The sequence below is a fragment of the Cyprinodon variegatus genome, unplaced genomic scaffold (assembly GCF_000732505.1).
Source record: "Cyprinodon variegatus isolate N-32 unplaced genomic scaffold, C_variegatus-1.0 Scaffold87, whole genome shotgun sequence".
NCBI classification, from domain to species: domain Eukaryota; kingdom Metazoa; phylum Chordata; class Actinopteri; order Cyprinodontiformes; family Cyprinodontidae; genus Cyprinodon; species Cyprinodon variegatus.
The window spans coordinates 1,117,455-1,135,619 of record NW_015150540.1 but is presented as its reverse complement, the minus strand read 5'-3'; the positions used below and the strand labels follow the sequence as shown (position 1 = coordinate 1,135,619).

The 18,165-nt window shown below is 36.6% G+C and overlaps 2 protein-coding genes across 6 annotated transcripts in view; both read left to right on the top strand.

Moving 5' to 3' along the window:
* The first annotated feature begins 1,751 nt into the window (after window positions 1-1,751).
* On the top strand, window positions 1,752-8,740 carry LOC107083899 (uncharacterized abhydrolase domain-containing protein DDB_G0269086-like). Of its 2 annotated transcripts, XM_015373443.1 has the most exons (5): window positions 1,753-2,194; window positions 4,318-4,805; window positions 5,254-5,311; window positions 6,916-7,889; window positions 8,658-8,740. In XM_015373443.1, the coding sequence occupies exons 1-4, from the start codon at window positions 1,916-1,918 to the stop codon at window positions 7,882-7,884; spliced, it is 1,794 nt and encodes a 597-aa protein (XP_015228929.1). In that variant the 5' UTR covers window positions 1,753-1,915; the 3' UTR covers window positions 7,885-7,889; window positions 8,658-8,740. The 2 variants fall into 2 exon arrangements, with proteins under 2 accessions (XP_015228930.1, XP_015228929.1); XM_015373444.1 differs by lacking the exon at window positions 8,658-8,740 and having other exon boundaries at window positions 1,752-2,194; window positions 4,321-4,805; window positions 6,916-8,595.
* Window positions 8,741-11,990: 3,250 nt separating this feature from the next.
* LOC107083900 (protein phosphatase 1 regulatory subunit 12B-like) overlaps window positions 11,991-18,165 on the top strand; it is a 27,708-nt gene continuing 21,533 nt past the window's right edge. For all 4 annotated transcript variants that reach the window (XM_015373447.1, XM_015373446.1, XM_015373445.1 and 1 more), the window contains exons 1-5: window positions 11,991-12,094; window positions 13,179-13,269; window positions 13,365-13,565; window positions 13,678-13,786; window positions 15,620-15,735. In XM_015373447.1, coding sequence (XP_015228933.1) covers window positions 12,075-12,094; window positions 13,179-13,269; window positions 13,365-13,565; window positions 13,678-13,786; window positions 15,620-15,735 — 537 coding nt within the window. In that variant the 5' untranslated portion in view covers window positions 11,991-12,074. The remainder of the gene's footprint in view (window positions 12,095-13,178; window positions 13,270-13,364; window positions 13,566-13,677; window positions 13,787-15,619; window positions 15,736-18,165) is intronic.

Below are 18,165 nucleotides of genomic sequence, written 5' to 3'. Positions count from 1 at the left end.
TTTACAGGGTAACATGCTTGTCACTGGTACTGGTCCCTGGGTCCTTAGAACAGTCTGTACCAACAAAATATACTATGTTGTATAGTTGTTATTGATTAAATTAACAATAATGGTTGGTTATTGTAAAAATACTTTCTTTGGACACAAAGAGCTAAGTGGTCTCCAAAAAAGGCAAAGTGACACTAGAAAACATAAAAAATTACAAAGGGAAGCTTTGAAAGAATCACAAAAGTCTTAAGAATGTTTACTTAAAATACTACCGGTACAAGGTCTTTTGGAAGAATGAAGTGAACACTTGACACCAACATCTGTCATGAGCTTCTGTGCAGCTGTATGTGAATGTAGACAGTGGCAGTATTAATAAGTGGATGTAAAAAGATTAAGGCACTTAAACTAAAACACCCATACTGTTACAGATGTAGAGATTTCCAGCTACTTAGATGTGCCTACCAACCATTTTAATTTTCTGTGAGGAACTTTGTAAACCAGGTACTTTAATTATGTTTATCATGTATTTATAGAATTTCCATGGGACTTGGCAGATCCCTTTATTGAACTTTTAAAAGTGTTTCCTTAAAAAAAAAAACGAAATAAATAGCAGATGAGGGGTGGGTAGTGACCAGTGGTGTCAAAAGTACACACATTTGTTACTTAGGTAGAAGTATAGATACTGCAGTTTAAAAACACTCTGGTAAAAGTTGATCGTATCAACTTGACCTCTTTACTCAAGTAAAAGTGAAAAGGTATGCGCTCCAAAAACTACTTAAAGTATAAATGTATAAAGTAACCTTCATAAAAAAAAAAAAAAAAACAGCCAGATGCCATTATATGAATTGAAAGCTCAATTCTTTGACTATTTTTGAAGAATTCTTTAAGATAGGGCCAAGGATGAGGGAGGTCTTGTTGGTCTCCATCTCCCGATACGCTCTTACCTGTGTCTGACCTTTCAGACATTTCAACATCTTTTTCTGAATCTGCCATTGAGTGACATTGAGGCATATAATTCATGTTTGCAGTTTGAAGAACACCTGCTTGCTTCTGATGATTTCCTTTAGCTAACCAATGAGTGTTTGCGTTACATGACTCATCCAATTACACTAGTTTTTACTAGATGTGGATGGAGCCAATGATCTGCATTGGATGGTGCACATGATGTGAAATAAATATTCATAAACATTAAACCGAAGCCAAGAGTAACATTTGTTTTAAAATGTAAGGAATAGAAAGTACAGATACTTGTGTGAAAAAATTATGTGTAGAAGTCAGAAGTAGGAAGAAAAATAAGTAATGGTGTAAAGTAGCCTATAGATACCTAAAAAGTGTACTTAAGTACAGTAACAGAGTATTTTTACTTTGTTACTTGACACTTCTGGTAGTAACTATTTTCAATTACACAATTTATTGTATCTTAAGTACTTTGAGTACTTTTACTCCATCTACTTTTTATTTCGAGTTGAGAGAAAATGTTTTACATGAGTACAAATTTTAAAAACTTGAGCACTTCAAGTTACTACACTGTGTGAAGGTCAAACCTAATAGATATCTGACTTTTCATTGTTTAGTGGTGCAGTGTTTTAGCATACTCTACAGAATAAATCCCTTCTTCCACAGGTCGTTGCGCTCTAACCTCAGCTGTGCTCATAAATAGCGCAGCACATGTGGCCTGTCACAGCAGCCACTCCCAGCGCCACACAGGCCTCACGCCCCCTCCTCATACACAACTGACTGAATTACACCCTTTAGTCGCGCCTCCCTTCACCCAACCTCTCTGCGCTGCGGTTAATCAGGTCCTTTTCATAGCGTCAGTAAATCTGCGCTCCCACCGCGGCTCGGTTCGGGCGTTTTGACGCGCAGCCTTTTTGGATCACCTCTGTGCCTGATTTGGACACCGTGTCTTCAACTAAAACAGGGAAGAATGACAGCCAAACACCGAAAAGGGAAAAGCAACCACAAACAGGAGGATAATTTTTTTAAAAGTGAGATATTGGAAACAGAAGTTCGCCCAAGTGGAAGCAACCACACTCCCCTGCTGGTGTTTGTTTTAGTCTTTGTGGTCGGCTGCTTCACCGGTGCATGGTTCTTTTTCCAACAGCACCTAACTTTAACCGACCTAACTGACAATGTCATGGGCATTCAGATGAAAATAGCCAAACTGCAGTCTTCTCATGAGGAGCTCAGGCTGTCATATACAAAGGTAAAAATGCAATATATGTCTTCAGTCTGTCAGCCAACCAGATCAGACATGCACCTAATGATGACCTATTTAGTGAATGCTCTGCAGTTTAAAATAAATGTTTCTGAAAATAGAAAAAAAGGCCCTGAGCCATATACAACCCACTAGCTGCAAATGAAGAAACCTACAATATGCAGGACTTTATCAGGTTTTTAAATATTGCCATTCCAAAATCAACACAGCAACAAATTTATTTTTTTCCCAGGCCAATAAGAACATTGCTGTTAACTTGCAGTAGACTGTTTTTTAGATCCTTATATTATTGAGATTTTCCATAGAAATATTTGTGGTAAAGTATTAAAAATAACTCAAAATCCAGAACTGGAGCAAAGGTGGTGCTGTGCAAACTTGATAATGATAATAAAGTAATTTGCCAGCACTGTATTTAGGCAGAGAGCTTTGATAATAAGCTCTATTGGAAAAGTTGTGTGCAGACTGACTGGATAACAGTTTATATAATGCTGGGGAATACAATACTTTGAATTAATGCAGTGAAACAGGATGTCAGGGTATATACATCTATAAAAATCTGTTAGCATGAGTCAACTATTCTGTTTTGTCATGGCAGCCCTAATCTATTTCCTCTTGCTTGAAGTATTTCAGTAAAGGCGGCTAGGTGAAGAGTATATGAGGCATAGTCTCTGTAGTAAGTCTTTTATGTATGCTCAGCAACGTGTGTTGCCACTATAGGGAAAATAGGGATATTTTAGAAACCACACAGGTTTCTGAACTGATTTTTAAATGGCTCTAAATTTCTTGGTAACAATTTTTTAACTGGTCCATATGAACCAGCTGTTTTTAAAAAAATTTTGTCTGTTTTTAACTTGTAGATTCTGCATTAAACTCACCATGTTTAAATCTTTTCATAGAACATGGTGGATCAGGACATAGTGGAAATACATTGGATATTTCAGTGTTGAAGTGGGATTTTACTAGCTCTACTTGGAGGACTGTCTAAATTTGCTATGCTAAGGTCATAGAGAGGATGCTTAAGGTCAAAATAGGGTACTAAAGGTAGTTGAAAATGTCAACTCGCATAATTCTTTCTTTGTTTTTTAATATTGTAAATACAGGTTTGTATGTTAAAAACTGCACAAAATGAGACATTCAAAGAGATGCATAAGAAAGTGCTGAGGAGCTATGATGATGACAAATTCAGACTAAACCACTGAAGTTGCACTTTATAGAAAAAAAATGATTTTAAAAGTGTTAACTACAATTTTAACCCTTTCTGGCCAGAAAGTGTCTCACCTGCCCACTTTAATTCCATACGGTTTTCCAGCTTGCTGCTAGTTCTGCTATAAACAAAAATTTCAATTGCCTTTCTAGAAGAAAATTTTGTAACACAAAAACCTGTTATCTTACTTTATTTATTTTGGAGAAAAACAAACCCGTCTCCTGTTGCTCCTCTTCAGTGGTCAGTTCCTGCTCTTCATCCATCATATCTTAATCAACCATTGGTGACCCTTCATGCTCCTCTATGGCTTTTGAATCATCCACCATGTTCTCTTTATATTTTCTGCTTTCTGAGCCCGAAACTGATTTTTCCCAGTCTTTTCAATTTATTTTCTCTTCAGTAGGGTTTTCTTCCATCTCCTTAAAGTGGCACAATTGCTCAAAAGGTTGACCTATGTCCATCTTCCTTTTGCTGTGTTGTTGTTTATCTTCTGGCTTTAACCTGAGAAATCTAAAACAGGGAGGAAGCAATGTCTCAGCTCTATCACAGAGCTACAGTAATAGGATCTGAGCTCCGTCTCACTTGACTTCAACACACTATTTCTATTGCAGAATCTTTTGGCATTAACATGGGCATAGTCAAAAAATGTTGGGCCCATCAAACTTTATAAAAAAATATTTTAATAGCATAATATGTAATTTTTTAAGATAAATCTAACATAGTTAAAAAATTAGTGATACGAAATCACATGCAAGACGTCTGATGGTTGCATCTGTCTTAAACCTTCTTTCACTTATTTTATCAACATTCTCTTTCCTTTAGTGGTTTAGTGGACTTTGCAATCACAATTTTGATTTAAAAAAGTATTGACACCCAGATTTACCAACTCCTGTTTCTTTAATTGCAGCAGTATGCCCCAGAGAACCTGGAAACACGACTGGCTTCACTAGAGGAGTCTTTTGCCCTGGCTCAGAAACAGGTGGGAATGGCTTTGGCTACGGCCGAGCAACTTAAGACATCCGACCTCCCTGCTCAGGTGCTGTCTCTGCACACTGAGATGAAAACACGACTGGCAGAGGTGCAGCAAGCCACTGTGTCTTTGGAGCAACTGAGCCATTTGCAGAGCATGTTGATGGGAAAGAGTGTGGAGTTTGAAGATGTCAAGATGCAGGTGGAGGGTTTGGCTTCTCTTAGTGTGGAACTCTCTCAGAAGGTTGAGGATTTTTCTTTGAACCTCGCAAAAGTTAAATCAAAGATGGAAAAAAGGATTGTTCAGATTTCCAAAATGAGTGCTACATTGGATGGACAGACCAGCGAGGTGTTGAAACTCAAGAATCAACTGGAAACCTTTGAAGCTAAGCTGGAGAACAGTTTACTGGGAACGACTGATCTGCGGTAATTGTTTTCGAAAAGAAGTTTAACTTTTATTGCACCTAATAAATGCACTTGCTTCCTCTCACTCAGGTCTATTTGTTGACTTAGTCATAGACTTCTTTGTTATCAAACTGTCTGGTTTGCTTTGTTTCTCTAGTCTAGTGTTGATAGACTTTTTATTCGAAATAAAAGGCTGCCCGGATCTGTACAAGCACTTCCGCGGTGCTTGAAAAGCTATGAAGTTAATTTGCTAGTTTAACTTTATCCCCTACTTTAAATGAGTAGTTTTGTAAACATAACATAATGCTTTGGACATTTTGCAGAAACAAATATGTCTTTCACTAGCAACACTCTTATATTTCCCTATATGTAATTAAAGCTAGTGAACAGGTCTTCTTAGAATAACTATAAAAACTCAGCAAACCAATGATGTTAAAAAATCTAGTAATTTGTTTCTTGGATCTTTCAGGGAGTTGCTTGAAAGTAAAGGACACCAGCTGTTCCTGAAGGCCAGTACAATGGAACAGGTAAGCAGAGTATGTTACCGTGTGAATATAAAATCATCTGTGGATATTCTGCTATCTTTTCTGTGGTGGCCTAGTGGGTAGAGCATTACACTTGGAATCCAGAGGTTTTTAGTTCAAGGCCCACTCCCACAGACTGCCATTCTGGGTTCCTGAGCAAGACCTTAACCCCACATTGCTCTCCAGGCACCACACAATGGCAACCCACTGCTCCCCAAAGGGAGATGGGTAAAATGCAGAGGTAAATTTATCAGATATCAGATCAATGAAGTTAATGATTAATTATTATCATTATTATTCTCAAGATTCTTTCCTGAACCAGTGTGCCCCTGTGGTCCTGCCTGCCTGTATCAATGTTAGTCATTTACATTGATACACTGGCCTGTTAAAGTTTTCATAATGCATTGAAATGTCTCACCTATTTGTCACATAACAATCACATAATTCCATGTCCTATTGGGATCTTTGCTAAACTAAAACAAAGAGGTGCATAATAACCAAAGGGATGCAGGGCTTCAAAATACATCCTCCTTCAGAGCTCATATAAATGTCATTTAATGTTAATAAAAGTGTCCTTTATCAGTAAATTCCTCAGAAGTGTGTAAGAAAACATTGATCATCAAACACCATCATAGACAAAGATACTTAGTAGACAGTTTAATGAAATATATAATGAGTTAAAAATAATTCTTAGATTATAAAACAACATTCTAACCTTTGAAAATTTCTTAAAGAATGTTCAGTTCATCTTTTGAAAAGGAAAAATATATGGTTCACCTGCAAACCGATCCAGAATTACCCAACAGACTGACAGGCTGGGAAAGTTACTTACAATTGTGAAAAAGCTGCAGATGTGTAGCTCACATGGGAGAATTTGCAACTATTAGTCGATTTATAAAGAAAAAAAAAACTTTGAGCTACAACTATAATCCTGCTGCAATTCTCAGCAAGCTATGTAGGGACCCAGCATACCTGGGTGGTCAGCTTAGGTAAAAAGGTTGCACAAGGTTAAGGGAAAAAAAATGCAAAAACTGTGGAAAGTTGTTTTCTTTTTCTAATTGTTTTTAGTGTGAGATTTTATTTACATCCATGTATATTAATGTATGTTGTTGATTAAATCAGAAAATTGAGTGCAGCAAAAGATGGTTCTGCAGGTGACTAGAGGGCTGAATGCAAAAATATAAAATGAAGACAATTATGTCACACTTGGGACACTCATTTTGTACTATATATGTATATCTCAAATGGATATCTCGCTGTTTATATGGTGCATTTAATTTGACAGACCAAACTATTCATATGATTTTAGCAGATTAACTATGTGTGTCATGCCAGAACAAGCTTGACTCACACTGAGATATCTTCCATGGTCTCCTTACTATTTCTGTACACTCTGCCTTTAGGGAGATGTTAATGAGTATTTCATGTCATTAGTTTTAGCAAAGTAAGTGCAATTCTTCACATTCAAACTACACAGAAAATATACATACCCCCTACCTGAGCCACTACATTCATGTTTTATTGACAGACACTGCTTGATGGTAGGATGCAAACACAAGCATATATGCTGTGCAGACTCTGATGTGAACTGTTATTCCTTTTCTTAGGTGGTAGAAAAAATAAAGCCTCCTGCTGAGAAACTTGAAAAGATGGAGGCAGATGCTGGTAAGGAAAAAGAGGTGGCTGATGATGAGGCAAATGATTATGAAGAAAAAGGGTTGTCTGCAGCTGATGATGATGAAGGTGAAGAAGAAGAGTTGGCTGGAGGCGGTAATGAGGAAGAAGAAAGTGTTGTAGTTGGAGACGAGCAAGTAGACAAGGCTGTCATGAGTGAGGAGCAAGGGGAGGAAACTACAGAGCCTGGAGAGAACGAAGAAGAGGCTGAGGAGCCAGTAGAGCAAGAAGAGGATGCTGCAGAACCCGTAGAGCAAGAAGAAGAGGCTGAGGAACCCAGAAAGCAAGAAAAGGAGGCTACAGAACCTGGAGAGCAAGAAGAACAGGATGCAGAACATGAGGAGCAAGAAGAAGAGGATGCAGAACACAAGGAGCAAGAGGAGGAGGCTGCAAAACATGAGGAGCAAGAGGAGGTTGATGTGACTGAAGCTGAAGACCATGCAGCTGCTGTGGCTGCAGAAGAGGAAGAGGTACTTGGTGCAGGACCTGAAGAGGTAAATGAAGAGAAAACTGAAGAAGAGGTACTTACAGCAGCTGAAGAGGAATGGGAACTCTCTTCAAAGGAAAACCCACCAGCATCTATTCAGCAGAAAGATTATGCAACAGGAAATAAGCAAGAGGCATCTCTAGTGAATCAGGAGGAAAGGGAGATGGAAGAAAGCCCTACTGAAGAGGAACTAAATGAAACAGACCAAGAAAAATCATTTCCTGTGCCAGAAAGCAGAAAAGATCATAAAGAGAACATGGGGGATGATTCAAATTCCATAGAGGAGAATGAAGGGTCACCAATGTTTGATGAAGTTATGATGGATGAAGAACAGGAACTGAACACTGAAGAAGAGCAACAGGAGAGGGAGCAAGATGAGTTATTAGAAGAATTTGCTGTTGTAGAAAATAAATGAAGCAAGTAAGAAAATGTTTTTTTGAATGTTACAAAAATTCATTTGTATTACTTGAAAAATTATGTGGCATAGCTTAAGCTTTTCAACATTTTGTCATGTTTGATGTCAAATTTAGGATTGTATCTGACAGACCAATAGAGAACTGAGTGTAAAGTGAAATAGACAAGCCTTCTGAAATAATAAAGACAATGATACCATCATTTTTTGAATATTGGCAACACTTTGGTTTTATCTACTGTAAAAAATTAGAGTTTGGAATCAATATTTACAAGTCTTAAAAAACATTAAGACTTTGGGAAAAGCAAGTCTTTCCCTGTTTTCTCCAGGAGACGGGTAGTGTTAGTTTTCAAAAAAACATTTTAAATGTGAGCCATTAGTTGTTGTTTTTTTCTTATCTCGAATTAACAGAGCATTTTCTTCCACATGGTTGCTGTGACCCCTCTAAAGGTTGGATAACTCTAAGAATGGTTAGACGGTTATTATTTCATCCAAAGGGCTTCTTGATACTGTTTCTCTCTGCTCTCTAACAAACCCCAGACATCTTTTACTTATCAGCTTTAATCTCTAGAGATGTTAGAGAATATGGTGTATAAATGCAGAAAATATAGAAAATTCTGTATCATTTTTGTTTTGGTCTGCCATTTAATATCCTAATAAACCAACATTTTGTTGTAATGTCCCAAAATGTAAAAAAAAAAAGAAAAAAAAGAAAGAAAATGCCCCTTTTTTATATGGATTGACATGTTTCTTATATATTCTGGTTTCTTCTGCAGGGTATGGAGAATGATTTTTATTTTGTAATATGCTGAAGAAGTCCACCAAGGAGAACAGGAATTTTGCAGACTGACAACAACATGAAAAACACATTTTGTTGTTTTTTCTTCGCCTGTCTGTTTGAAGATGGATGATGTTTGATGGAAAGACCAAAAATTAACTTTTTGGGCTTTATTTTTAAAGTGAACCTAAAACTTAGAGGGCAGAAGTTTGTTTTCTCATGTTTATATCTCATTTAAAACATCGAAAGCCTTAATGCATAATACCCTTTTATATTTATTTATATATATATATATATATATATATATATATATACACACACACAGAAACATAAACATTCAAAAAACTCATGAATTCTGCCACCATGTCTTTCCGCAACATTTAACCAAATAACATAGGAAGCTGTTACTTTAAGCCATTTGGTGTGAAAAAAATTATCAAATTCAACTTCGACCTAATAAAGTTAAAGTCAACTGTGATGTGGATTTATTACTCACAGTTTTATTTCAAGCATTTATTTTCCACATTTTTCTATCCTTCTGGCCTACAGACATCAGTATCATCAATGTATTTACCTTGTGAAGGATATAATTGCTGGACAAATGTCAAGTCAGCAGTCTTCTTTACCACGATTGCAACATGACCTTAACATTTATGTCTTAAACACTTTTTTTTTTCTGTTATATGCATTGTTTTCAGGAATTGTATTTGATGTCTTAATCCTAAAGCTTAACTAAAATAAATGCTTGAAATATACAAGTTCAATGAAACCACCTAATCAAATAGTAGATCAGAACACTAAAGTATGTTTTTTAATTACAAAGATGCTTAGCTCTAAGTTTAAAACCTCAAGGAGGTCATAAAAGGGTTGAGCTATGTCCTCAGTGTTCTTTGTATAATAAAGTTTATTTAATAATGTCAGAGTTTATTCTCAGTGAGGCCTATTTTATGCAGCCTGGAGTTACAGTAGTAGCCATTCAACATTTACTTGATGGGCCCTTGCCTGGTCCCGTACAGTTCCTTGATAAATGTCAATATTTGTACAAAAATATTCTTTCTATCATGATTTGTTGACAATAAGATCTAAAGAGAAGCTTCATCTCCTGGTCAGAACCTGTAATTCAGTGAAAGGGTGGAATCGGAGTAAAAAAATCTGCAGGAGGGTGTCACTCCAGTGGCTGGAAGTTGGAGGGAAGTGAGCTGTCATTCGGCTGGTGTTTGACTGGAAAGTGCCATTTTGGATGGCTGCTACTGTACAACAAGCAATCCAGGGACAAATCATTCTTTTCTGAGGTGATCCTGTAACAGCTGAACTGTAGATACAGTACGTTTTGATGCTAAATATTAAGCACACCTGAACAATATAGGAACCCAAGGTTTACAAAAGGGTACGATTTATTTAGGAAATGAGCTTGTACAAGGGAAGTGCTAAAAGAGGTGAAGCCTGTTAAATTACAGCAGCAACAAATGTTTTGAGTAAACTATCCACTGCTGCATGGTGTTTTACAATGTCAGGTAGAGCAGCTTAGACATTGACTAAAGCTATGTCCTTGGCAATGGTATATAAAGCAAGAACTGATACTTTGAATGATTCAGAAGTGTCACAGATCTGCTGAATACATAGGAATTATAGCCTCATAAAAAACACCTTTACTACTCATCAGGAAAAGCCAACTGATACTGTGATCCTCACATGACAGATACTGTCTGCTGCATCCAATGTGAGAAGGGCAAAACATGTTACTATGTTTTTTTTTTTATCTGTCTTAATTTGCTGTTTTTTTTTTTCCTTAATATGGTTACTTTTGTTGTCTCTTGGTAACACTTGTTAAAATAAACCCTTTTTCGACTCCTTTTATATGCTCCACGTCGTGCTGTTCTGTCATTAGATTATCATGTAGTTTTAAGTTTGCAGTTTGGTCACTATGTTAATGTAATCCTGAATCCTATCTTTTAATTTTAGCATCACCCTTTTATGGTCCAAATAAGTATGTTTAATTTCTGCTCAAAAGCTATGTTTAAAAGGTATGTTTAATCTGAGAAAAAATATGGCCTCATATATGCAGCTAAAGATTATTGATTGCGCTTTTCTGTGATAAACAGAACAAAGAACAAGCCTGAGAGTTTGAGATAATATTACATTTCAAATAGCTAAAAGAAAAGGTAAACTCAAACCATGGGAAGCAAGATAAAATTATTATTCATGAAATAATAAACTAAATTTAAAGGTTCTATATTGGTATGCATTTAAATTGAATTAAAAATGCAGTGGCATGATTAAAAGACAAAATATTATAAAAGATTAGATTAAGGGAATCTAATATTTTAGATTAGAACAGATTAGGTGAATAAAATGCCCTCAGGTTTATGGGGAAGCTGTAATAGACAAAACATGGAAGCTACTGTACTCACCAAGCATGGTAGTTTCCACCCTAAATCCAGACTATACACTAAGCGCAAAGAAGGAAGCCAGGCTGAAGGACAGCACAGAAGCACTGATCATGGCAGCACAGGAGCAGGCTTTCAGCACAATAGCAGTATAGGTCCAGATCTACCATAGCAGGCAAGATCACAGGTGCAGGCTTTGCAAAGAGGTCCCAGAAGCAACTCAGCATCTCACTGCAAGGTGTAAGATACTGGCACTATAGGAATACATGGAACGTCTTAACAAAGTGGCTGGTATAGTGTACAGAAACATCTGTGCATACAACCTGTAGACCCCCAGGTTAAAAAGAGAGCAACCTGTCAAGGTGGTGGAGAATTGTGACCACTGATAAGCAACAAAGTACAGCTGTAGCGATTGATGTGGTCTTCCCAAATGATGGAAACATCAGGAAAAAAAGTTAAGAAATTGCAAAAAATACCAAGGTCTCAGAGAAGAACTACTGTACAGAGAGCCTGGAAGGAAACTGTAGTATCTGTGATCACTGGAGCACTGGAGACAGTGACCCCCCACTATATATATATATATATATATATATATATATATATATATATATATATATATATATATATATATATATATATATATGGACAATATTCAATACAATTTATAAAATATGGACAATATTCAGCAGCATAATCTCAATAAAATATTGTGCTCCAAATAATTATAAAATATCTTTCTGCCATAAGCCTCACTTCTTTTTTTAGTCCTTTTTTTTTTTAGCTAAATCCCTGGAGACTCCTTGTACAGATACGTCCTACTGCTTGCACTTTGAAGTAGATTTGCTTGTATCAGCTGTTCTTTGACAGAAACTCTTAATTGATTGTGTATGCATCATCCAGACAGGAAGCCTCTCTCTCCCTTTCTCTCCCTCTTCTGTTGTCTGCTGCAGAGTCATTTTCTCCAGCCTCTCCCTCTCATCGATGCTACACCATCTTTGTGCCTTAGTCTCTGACTTTCTACAGGAGCCATGCAAGCTTTTGTTTCCAGGTATGTTTCAGAAAGCCTGAGTGATACTGTTTCATTCCAGAATTATTATATGCATATTCTAACAGTCAGACTTCTAAGAGGCCCAAAAACATTCTAGCAAAGCTTTGCTGTGTCAAATTAATCATCTTCCTGCAGTAACTCTGCTATTTACAGCTCTGTATAGGGGTTAAGAACTGCTGACTTAAAGCTCACTGCTGCATCTTTGATTTCTACTGAATATGAAACTTAAGAGAAACAGTTTTCTGTATTAGGAAAAAATCTGAGACATGGTTTTAACTCTTATAATTACAATATCTAAGATTTCCATATTCTGACTACTTAGCTTTTTCATGTTGATATTAAGCCTTGAACCTGTGCACAGTTATTCTATCCATATCCAGATCTTTTTTCTTTTTAAAACAGAATGTGCTCCAGACAGCAGTTTTAGAAAGCTTCTCTTGTTCATGGTGGTGCTAGAACTATTAGATCAATAGCAGTAAAAGTCTAACAGTGGGGGAGCTAACTGCTAAGTGGGTAAAATACAGCCACAGCTTGTGCTTTTTCAGCTTTTTATTTGTGCCTGAATGCAATGGTTCATAATGTGCTTGCATTAATGAAGAGAATCTGATATTGTATAAACCTAGAACAGGTGATCAAGGTAAAACTTTAAAGTAGCCTCTAAATGTAGAAATAACCGTTGTGGTTTTCATGCAAAAATAAGAATTTTGATAGCTACTAAGCCATGTGAAAATATGGGAAAGTATGAAAAATGGAATGGAATAGAAAGAAATATATACTGTATGGTATTTATATGTTTTATTCAGACATAAAATTGAGTGCAAGGTGTAAATAATATAAATTATATAAAGTACAACAATACACTATTTTTTGAAGGAATACTGTATTTTGTAAGCAAAACTTAAACGAAATATTGACCTGATACAAGAAATGTAATTTCCCCATATGAAATGATTGGGTGTTTTCAACCTCATTGACCGACTCATTGCTTTTCATTACACATTCTAGTGCTACTTTTAAAACCTCAGAGAGGCCAGATTTCTTCTCATGTAATTTTTAAATAAACATCTACCAACCTGTTTTTCAGGTCTTATCTAGCTCCGGTCAAGGACGAAGAAGCTGAATCGCAGAGGAAGGCAAAGTCCCGTCATGCCAGGCAAACTCGCAGGTCAACGCAGGTATAAACTAGCTGCCGACATTTATTTGCAAGATCTGGCCTTAATAGATTGTGTTTGACTGCTGATAGACACAAAGCTGTTTGAATATCTTGCAGGGTGTGACACTAACAGAGCTAAAAGAGGCTCAGATGAGCTATAGCCTGTCTTATCAAGACAGAGAGAACAAGGAAGAAAACCCTCAAGGAAACAGGCTGTGTCTGAGAAGAGGCTTTGCAGATGACTCTGGAGATCAGAGTGGCCTGCTTGAGTCCAAAGAAACATCTGAGGCTACTCTAAGCTGGCGTCAAATAGACAAAGTAATCAGAAATCCCTTTTGAGCTTTTTTGCTGCTTTTATTTTTCAATTTTTTAATTCATTGATTTGGTTTATAATTATATTTACTATTACTGTATTTCCATACCTATCTAGGAGGGGAACATTAACAATGGGTTAGAGAGTGTTGCAGAGTCTCCAAACCTGACAAATTTGTCTGCATCTGGATTGTATGCTTTGCCTCAAACCTACAGCTTCTTTGAAGGTAAGCATTTTATATTTGTTATTTCTTTGACTTCACTGTTCTTTAATAATAGCCAGAGTCACAGAGATTTAGGGAAGATGGAATGATGTGATCGTATTACAAATACATAGGGAACAAGATTAGAGAATAAATTATCAGTATTTATATTACTTTCTTTTAAATCGACTATTATCTTGTGATGAACTGGTCCTGATCTGCACACCTTTATTTGCTGACTGCTGATTGAAACCTTAAGAGCATTTGGTGACATGGTAAATGAATGTAGAGATAACCGGAAGTTGAATCATAGCATTCATGGACCTTTGCTGCAAATACCGTGTTGCCATCTCCAAGCATCTCTAAATGTCTTGGTAATTTGTCTTTCATGGTTTTTAAAAGACACTTCAAAATTAAGAATTCTTCATCTGCAGTTCATCTCTTATCTGAACAGAAGCCAAGATTGAAGCTGCTGTTATTGCATTGGCATTCATCATTGCTGCTGCTTTGAAATTATGGATTCATGTTGTATTTCTATTGCTCAATAAATTGTGTCTTTGATTTAATCTACATAGGATTATGAAATTATCTTAATACAGAGCTGTTTTTAAATCTAAATCATCTATCAGTTCAAAGTATGCTTTTCATGCCATCTTGTTAACATGCAAATTCTACCACTTTCACCTTGTATGTTTTTACAGCTATTTTCTGAATGGTGCTCTTCTATTCTTAGTAGACATATAATAACTCATTTGATTGGATGTGAGCTGTAAAGGGGGTTTACTATAATGGATTTGTTTTAACCCTCCTGTTGCCTTGGTCATAATGAACCAAAACAAAAACATAACAGCATATAAATAAATAGAACAGAGTCTTTCCTGTAAAAATAACAGAATAGTATCTCCTGAAAAAATGCAGTCTTTCTGAATGTGAAGAGGGAAAAATTCTGGCATTTACACGAGTGGTGGTGAATGGCAAGTTATTTCAAACCAAATACATTTGGTGTGTAAAATTCATTGAGGCTGCTTTTTGGAGATTTAGTTAGGCCAGCTCATTATGACCCAAGATATGCAATACAAATGGACTACATCCTAATTAAGCACACGTCTCATACTTCCCCTCCAATCTGCATATGAATACCATGTGGTCACTTAAATTTCTATCTAACAGCAAATATCATGTTAGAGGGAATAATTTGGAGCTTTTTCTGCTGTACCATTCTGTCACGGTAAAGAGAAAGCAAAAATGTGAAGTTTTTGATGAACCTGTCAATCCACATTCTGACTCTCACCTATGTTGGTGAGATATTGATCATAGAACATGATCCTGGATACAAAGGGCTGAGATAAGCCTCACCACGAGGCCCCAGAAGCTCCATCACCGAAATTATCAATCTATGAGATAAGATGAGGAACGTCATCTGAGGGGAGCTAAGAGATAAACTATTGCTCTTCCTCACAGAAAAGGGCTGGGTGAGTTTAGTTGGGCATCTGATAAGGACGCTTCCTATGGGCCTCCCTTTTGTCTGGGAGAGAGGATATAGCGGCTTCTCTGAATGCCTTAGACTCAATCGTGAATTAGCAAAAGACAATTGATGAATAAACCTCTTGTAGGTTTCTTTCACACTGTAGTGATGTAAACACTACATGGTGCTTGTCAATCAAAACTTACAAGATATACAGTACTGTGGTGTCACCTATGATTTTGATTGTTGTAGATTTGTTCCTTTTCTAACTCTGAATTAAAACATATGAATTTGTATAACTGTTTTTCTCTAAGAAAGATGGCCGAAGACCTCCACAGCACAAAACAGAATGTTGATCTTAATTTTATTTGTTTGGTTTTATTTTTTTGCAGTTGGTGAGAGAAGGTGGAACGATGAAAATCAGAATCCGTTCGAAGATGCACCACAGGTATCATACACTACAAAGATCCGGCAAAGATACCACGTCTCTGATGCTGATGGCATGGAGGTGAATGGAAGTCTTTATTTAGCTCTTAGCTTTAAACCATCATGTGAACAAAAGATTAGTTTAACCCTTTATCCACTAGATGGAGCCAAAGCCATTTGTTTCCTTGGTCATTTTTTTACAGAAAGGTTATTCTGAGCCCTGTTAAAGTATTCTTTGTGCATATACAGTGATTCAAGGCTTTATTGTTGCCTTGCATAAATTATTGAAAATATTATAAGAATAATATTTCCAGTTGGAATTTTCTCATGATATTTGGTATTTTTCTTTCTCTCTCTTACAAGCATCACCCCACCCCACCCCACATGCCTACACACACTGTTTCTACTAAAATAGGATTTCAAAACCATTATTGCTCTCACTTTCTGTTTCATCCTAAATTCAAGCTACATTTTTGATGTGTTCCTGATGCAACATCTCTGCAGCCTTAGATGTAAAACATGTTCTAAGAATTATCTTGCCAGAGGAGCTCGTTATTATCTTGTTGGCAGACAGAGCAGAACCAACCTCCCACTCCCTCTAAGTCACTTTGCTTTTTTCGAATCACACGGCCGAGGTGTCTTTGCATTCCATACCTTATTGGGCAAATCTGAGATGCTCTCTGCTTGGTCTTACCCTTGGATTCAGTAGGATTGACTTTCTTTTATTGTTTTACTTTTCCGACCAATGCTGTTTTCTCTCCACCTGTCTACTTGAAGTGAAACCAGTATGACTGAAATCCTTCTCTCAAGCCCCCTACTATGTACAAAAAAATTAAGTCCCCCCTATTTTATTTTAAGTTTTTATTCCTGATTTTAAAAGAACAAAGTCGATCATGAGTTACTTACTGTATGTGTAATAAATCATGAATGGAAAGTGTATTTCACATGAACTGACTTAAGGCCAGCACTTCAGCTGCCCCAGCTTTTGGAATCTGAAACAGAGATCTATTGGTAACATGAGAGCGTTTCAGACAGGACTATATCTGTCTGTGATAATCATCCAGAGTGGTGAGGTTTCCATGACAGCTTGCCTATTACCAGGGCCAACCTTTACATGACTCTTTGATGATAAGCACAGATTTACCATTGATTTAATGACACAGAAAAAGTCAGTTAAAGAGCAAGATAACAAGAATTTAGCCACTTAATAGTGACGCCAGGAGCTAGTAGGACTACAGCTATAACTGCTTTTTGCTGCGCAGTAACATTTACAGCTGGATGCAAGAAAGAAATTTGATCTTACTGGTAGTGTTGTAACCTTTGCTAGAACATTTGGTCATGCGCTCAGTTGTTTACTGATAATAAATAAGTCTCCATAATGTGAGGGTAATATCCTATAAGAGACATTTTAAAAGCTTTTGGTTACACTGGGAGGAATTCATGGTTATTTACTTTTAGTTCAAGTTTCCAGGACAAAATCCAGTCTTTATCCAACCAGATAAAACCTCAATAAGATCTGATATCTCCTTTTCAAAAGGGATCTGGAATTGTCACAATGTCAAGTCAAGAAATCTAGTATACTATCAACAGAAAAAAAAAAAGTTTAATTTTTGGGGGATTAATTACCAAAAACGTTACCCGATTGACCTGTCCAGTAAACACTATGAATAATATGACTTGGTCATTTTATATTTACCATAAGGATCCTTGATACAAATATGTGTGGATTTGTTTATCTTCAAAGATGCACTAGTAACCTATATTTGAAAATAGGCTGATAGGAAACAGGGCTGAGAAAGGGGGAAGAAGACATAGTAAACGGCCTACACACAGTTTTCTAAAACTGTGCTTTTGTAGATCTGAGAGAAGTAAATCAATGGTCTATTTTCATCAGAGCTAAGCAGCAATTTGGCGGGAATGTCATGAGAGAGACTGGAAGAGAGACACTGTGACAAAATCAAACTCATCTTTTTGTCAAAAATAAAAGGTAAAAGGTCCGAATCCCTAGATAAAGCAGCCAGGTTCACCCCTACTGTATATGGGTTTGTCCTGAAACATGCAGTGCATATTTAGCAAGTGGGGCGGACAAAATCATTAAAACGTTTTACTAAACAGCTTACTTCGCCACTGTAGAAGCTCAGGAGTACAGAAAAAAGATAAAGGAAAATTCTTTGAACATTAACATTCACTACCCCGCGTGTTTATACTAATCAAAGCTTGTAGTATGGGACGCAAGTAGTGCGTTTTGCCATAAGACACGTTCTCCTGAAATTTAGTTGATGGAAATTTATCTTTTGAATTCAAAATGTTAACCAAGAATTGAATAGGTAATAATGGTCCAGAAATAAAATGGTTCCATATTGAAAAAAATACAGTACCGTCAGTAACAACACAGCAGATAAATGGCTTTGTACTTACTATGGTACAGCATATATGACTCTGGGTTGATCATAAAGGGAGGGTACAGATGTTGAAAATTAGGGATGCACGATATAATCGGCCCCCTATCGGT

Bases quoted from the DNA above. Each gene is read 5' to 3' on its own strand.
- LOC107083899 (XM_015373443.1), top strand. From the start codon at position 1,916: ATGACAGCCAAACACCGAAAAGGGAAAAGCAACCACAAACAGGAGGAT. The intron at 2,195-4,317 runs GTAAAAATGCAA...CTTTAATTGCAG, and splicing joins TCAGGCTGTCATATACAAAG to CAGTATGCCCCAGAGAACCT. The intron at 4,806-5,253 runs GTAATTGTTTTC...TGGATCTTTCAG, and splicing joins CTGGGAACGACTGATCTGCG to GGAGTTGCTTGAAAGTAAAG.